The sequence below is a fragment of the Etheostoma cragini genome, chromosome 13, assembly GCF_013103735.1.
Source record: "Etheostoma cragini isolate CJK2018 chromosome 13, CSU_Ecrag_1.0, whole genome shotgun sequence".
NCBI classification, from domain to species: Eukaryota; Metazoa; Chordata; class Actinopteri; order Perciformes; family Percidae; genus Etheostoma; species Etheostoma cragini.
The window spans coordinates 2,092,707-2,097,825 of NC_048419.1; the positions used below are offsets into that span (position 1 = coordinate 2,092,707).

The 5,119-nt window shown below is 39.2% G+C and overlaps 3 protein-coding genes across 8 annotated transcripts in view; 2 read left to right on the top strand and 1 right to left on the bottom strand.

Annotated features, from left to right (window-relative positions):
* pigl (phosphatidylinositol glycan anchor biosynthesis, class L) overlaps positions 1–457 on the top strand; it is a 14,796-nt gene extending 14,339 nt beyond the window's left edge. For both annotated transcript variants that reach the window (XM_034890092.1, XM_034890091.1), the window contains exon 7: positions 180–457. In XM_034890092.1, coding sequence (XP_034745983.1) covers positions 180–308 — 129 coding nt within the window. In that variant the 3' untranslated portion in view covers positions 309–457. The remainder of the gene's footprint in view (positions 1–179) is intronic.
* A 151-nt stretch (positions 458–608) lies between these two features.
* On the bottom strand, positions 609–3,833 carry cenpv (centromere protein V). The gene is made up of 6 exons (XM_034890094.1): positions 3,719–3,833; positions 1,765–1,868; positions 1,572–1,664; positions 1,263–1,332; positions 1,062–1,176; positions 609–855 (listed from the first exon to the last, which is right to left on the bottom strand). The coding sequence occupies exons 3-6, from the start codon at positions 1,661–1,663 to the stop codon at positions 701–703; spliced, it is 432 nt and encodes a 143-aa protein (XP_034745985.1). The 5' UTR covers position 1,664; positions 1,765–1,868; positions 3,719–3,833; the 3' UTR covers positions 609–700.
* Positions 614–5,119, top strand: part of ubb (ubiquitin B) — an 8,043-nt gene continuing 3,537 nt past the window's right edge. Inside the window, exons 1-2 of one of the 5 annotated variants that reach the window (XM_034890085.1) lie at positions 614–618; positions 4,826–4,937. In XM_034890085.1, coding sequence (XP_034745976.1) covers positions 4,835–4,937 — 103 coding nt within the window. In that variant the 5' untranslated portion in view covers positions 614–618; positions 4,826–4,834. Of the gene's footprint in view, positions 619–4,058; positions 4,172–4,825; positions 5,111–5,119 lie in introns of those variants that run through there. The other 4 variants (XM_034890087.1, XM_034890090.1, XM_034890086.1 and 1 more) reach the window with 4 other exon arrangements.

Consider the following 5,119-nt stretch of genomic DNA (forward strand, 5'->3'; position numbering starts at 1 on the left):
GGAAAATGGCTGCAATGAAACAAAGAGTGAAAAATTTAAAGGGGTCTGAATACTTTCCGTACCCACTGTATATAAAGAGAGAAATGCATTTACGCTACGCAGATTTGATCACTATTGGCTGTTAATTGGGTTCTCACAATAACTTGTCATTACCTCATTAACCCCTCTTTTCTTTTCAGGACGCCATGTTTTGTCACCGCACTCAACTCCTGTGGTTTCGTTACCTCTACATCACCTTGTCTCGGTACATGTTCGTTAACACATTTCAAATGATCCCCAAAGGGCCAAAGAACCTGAAGATCTATTAGGTTTATCTTGATCCAGATGCACTGAGTTTTGTTACTGTGTTAGGTGTCCCGCTGCCTAACTGCTCGATTACTGCAGTAAAAGAAATGTAGTAGCTGTTTATTGATCTAATGAGCTGTTTTGATCACAGTGAAAAAAGATTTCTTCAGTACTTTATTGGCTAAAGTAGCCTGAATATTTTATGGCAGAACTTTCTGTTAATAAAGTTGACAAAAAATGTGTAATGACAACTTCTTTTTGTCACATAAACATCTTTATTGTCACTACACTGTATAAAACACTAGGTTTTGGATCGTTTTTTAATCTTATAAAGTCCAAGATTGTTGAATATACTGCACATTATGTCTGTTATACGGCTTATTAAAAAAATCTTGATTTTTGTATCCCGTAGATGTCATTTTGTCTCTGTCAGCTGTGTCTCTGTTGCCGATTTAGACATGTCTCTAATGCTCTTGTGAGCTCGCATGCTTTCTTCCCACTTCTCACCACAAAATGTCTCCACTGTGACGCTGCGGACAGTACCCGGGTTCAGACAGTGTGGGGCAACACCTGAGGAGAAAATAACAGCAAACAAGGGTCAACTCATGAAATAAGTCCAGGTTCAATAATGCAAAAAATCTCTCATTGTGAACATAACAGTTCTGTATTCTACATAACCCATAAATATACAGTACTTAAGTCATAAAGAGCAGGATGTAAGATGGAAACACATAAGAATGGTGTGACTGTCTTGGGTCAGTAATTAGCAGTCATACCATATCCATCAGGGTTGGAGCGTGGAGTGTAGAAACTTTGAACTCCACACGTTTTACAGAAGGTGTGTTTAGCAACGTGAGTGTTGAACGTGTATGTGGTCAGATGATCTGACCCCTGTGAAGAACAAAAGAAATCCTTCACTGAAGAACTCTTATGCTTTTTAAGTATATTATTCAATTATATTTGCTTGTGTTTACTACCTGTAAGAGCGTGAAGTGATTTTTTGGAACAATGAAATGATGGTTTTGTTTCTTTGTGCAAATGCTACAGCTGGAGAAACACAGAAATCAGTTTATATTTATTAGCTACAAAGTGTTCAAGCAACCATGAAATCTCTCTAACATTAAGATAGTTTTTGGAATTATTTTTAATTTTTTTAACAAAATGTAACCACTAATTCATTGTAGATTTAAAACAATACATGTTTCCTTGGACAACACTGTCTTCTGTGTAACAAGCATGTATTATTTAAAATTAGGAGACAATCTCATTTAATTTAATATCCGTACTTGCATTGGAAAACATGGAGGTGTGGGGAACTCCAGACTTCAAAGATCACAGCCCCACAGTGGCAGCCGCCTGTATGTTTCACAAGATCCATTCTGCACACAAACAATCATGAGGAAATCCCATATTCATATTTGGGTATTTATACTTCAGTCACTTTGATGTCAACATGAGACAGAAGAGGAATATATTTACCAAACGTTTTCATGAAGCTCCGATGAAACTGGTGTGACGAGTTTGTTGTGAAACCTGTTGACGTGGAACTGAACGTCCCATTTAAAATAGCTCCACTGACCCTGCTGAAGAGAACACAATGACCCCAATCAAAGTCCAGCCCTGATTAGATAAGAGTCACATTTACATTAAAAAACCCTCTGTTTTGGACCCATTCACAGGTATTGATGTGGTCATTGAATAGGACAATTCAATTCAAAAGTAGGGCGGCATCTATAAAAAAAAACAACATCAAGTGTGTCGCCTCGAGCCATGGACCCTTTTATTTCATGTGATAAGAGCATCAGCTCCCATGCACTGTAATCAGCTTGGCCTGCAGTATGTCCTAGAAGGTTTTCATGGAACACTTTGAGGCAGTCAATAACTATTCAACGCAAGAGGTAGGGCAAAGTACAGCAGACTTGCACAAACACATTCCTAGGAGGTTGAACTAGTTCAGCAAGAGCCCAGTGCCGTGTTGGAAAGCACAAGCGTAATGCATCACGGGTTGGGTGTCATATGACAGGGTGCTGAAAGGGTGGGGTTAGGGAATACTGTGACCCAAATACATAAATTAGGAGTGTCCCAGCTAAATTATATCTATGAACCCAAAATAGGATCTCAATCCAATGACCGCAAGACCCCCATCTGGGCATTTGAGCTTTGATTTATTTTAGTTTACAGTGCCAAAGTTGTTTGAAATAATTGTGGGAGCTAAACGACGGGCGTTAAATAACTGGTCAGTATGGGATATATTTATAATACAATGTCAGGGCCCTGTGTCGGTTCCATAACCAACTGTGGAGACCACTGACCTAAATCTTAGATGCTATTTTGAATGAGCTGGGTCACCTCACATCAGGAACATATCACAAAATCTCTGTACCACTGTTTTCCAGTATCACCTGGGTGTTAACACCATGCCAGGCATACTTAGACTCATGCTCAGGAACAAGACCAAGCCCTTTCCTGTCACTTTTACAATAATATGAATAACACCTACTTACTTAAAGGCCTGCAAGACTAGAAAAACACATTGTTTCCAGTCAACAAACATAATCTTAAGAGGCTTTATAAGTGTGTGAGAACACTGTACATGATATGCTCGGGAGTGTCGTCTTTACTCCTGCCATACACATTTTTCTATCGAAAAAAGTGTATTGGAGGATTGTCAGTATGACTTGACAATCTACTTTCTGTACAGTATATATCCTGATAGTGCCCCCCCCCCCCTACTGCTTCCACTCTACAACACCTTCACTTCCATTTAAACACATGTATATTTTTAGTGGGGACACACAGATTGAAACAAGCCCAGATGACATTATTTTACATTATTTTAATCTATTTATTTTAGACTCTGGCCGAACACTTGATGTCATCTGAATAAAAATACCCAGTATCTTTAGGCAAACCAAATATGGTCAATGGTCTCATCCATAACTTCTTCAGTATTTAGGTCATGAATATGCCTGCCAGATAACAAGCAGATTCTGCTTCTTAAATTACATGTTGCAGTGTTCAGGTCCGCAATAAATCGTGAATGTAGTCTTTATTTAGGTCTGTATGTAACCTGATGTATTGCTTGAGTGAATGGAATTAGGTAAAGGAGGTCAGTTAGCAGTGTTTTCTTCCTCTTTGCCTCATATCCACCCCTGCCCACAGCAGCTGCTAGTTTACCAACTTCGTTCCCGTCTGTTAACGAGCACGTTTATGGAGATCCTTTTCGTCCTAATATCCTAATAATCCTAATATAATTGTGCGATAGGCTAATATGTATTACAGACGGAGGGGAGATCGGGGAAAGTCCATGTATGTGTTAAACTATGTAGCCTGGGATTACACAATACTTCCTCTCTCCTCTATTTGGTTAGATATCACATTTATTAATAATCCCATAGTCATAAAAGTAACGTAGTCATCAAACATTACTCACTGTAACACAGCAACCAATCGCTGGTCAAACAAACAATCGTGCAATCCAATCAGAAGCTTGGGGAAGGTTTCTGTTGGACTCTGCTGTTGCTACGGTGGTTCTAGCAAATTCTAGAGCCAGAGCCGTAGTGCTGTAAGATATCATTCCGCTGCCCAGCAAATGTTAAATCATCGTTTGTGAACATACTATTTTTGAACAAACGTTTACGTTTGGGAGTAAACTTATAACTAATAAATGTAATAATACTGTAAAATGACTACCGTATATTCAAATAGTGCGCTTCAGAGCAATGGGAACTAGTTTTAAATGCGGACGGATATTGACAGACGACGTATGCAGATGCTGGTGTATAAAAGTGGCGTTCGTTCGTACTGCAGTATTCTTCCACAGCGGAATCCGAAAGGAAAACCACAGTGCAATCACAATATAAAATATTTACTGCGTTTGTTTAAAGTAAGTACACATTTCTCCTTTTTTCAAGCTATTATGTTCCTAGATTTAAACTATGCATATAGTGGATATTTTTTGTCGCTTGTTTAATGACCAGTGTCTTGGTTTTTACGTAGCTACTTAACTAGATAACGTTAGTCGGTTATGCGAATTGTAGTAGACGGTAATGATGTCTCAAATTGACGTTAAATCTTGAAGTACCATCAAGCAGTAAAGCTACATTATTCAAATTTGTACAGGTTAGTAACAAGTTTTAGCGTCAATCATTGTCGTCGATTTCTAATTTTTTGTATTTTTTATTTCCATGGCTTAGCTACGTTAGCTAAAGATATCTGTAGCAATGACTCATCATTTCCAGTAACGTTATCGTCCATTAGAGTTGCAGCTGAACAAAGGGAAGGTCATGGGATCTCAAAATGGCGCTCGGACCGGAATAGCTTCTGAGCTGCCGATAGTTCAGAGCTTCACATTAATATTCTGTATGAGAATCAGCTTTAGAGACCAACTTTAACGGAATGTACATGCAATTAAGGCGCTACGTTTAAAAAAATGTTCGGGTTCCTGTTAATATCCAATTATAGCATTAATACTGGTGATAGTCAAGACATTTTTAAAAACTATTCTGAATTGATTTTTTATTTGTTTATCTATTTCTAGCTTACAAACATGCAGATCTTTGTGAAGACCCTCACTGGCAAGACCATCACCCTTGAGGTTGAGCCCAGCGATACAATTGAAAATGTCAAGGCCAAGATCCAGGACAAGGAAGGCATCCCCCCCGACCAGCAGAGGCTGATCTTTGCGGGCAAACAGCTGGAAGATGGCCGCACCCTCTCTGACTACAACATCCAGAAAGAATCCACCCTCCATCTTGTCCTGCGTCTGAGGGGAGGCATGCAGATCTTCGTCAAGACCCTCACTGGCAAGACCATCACCCTGGAGGTGGAGCCC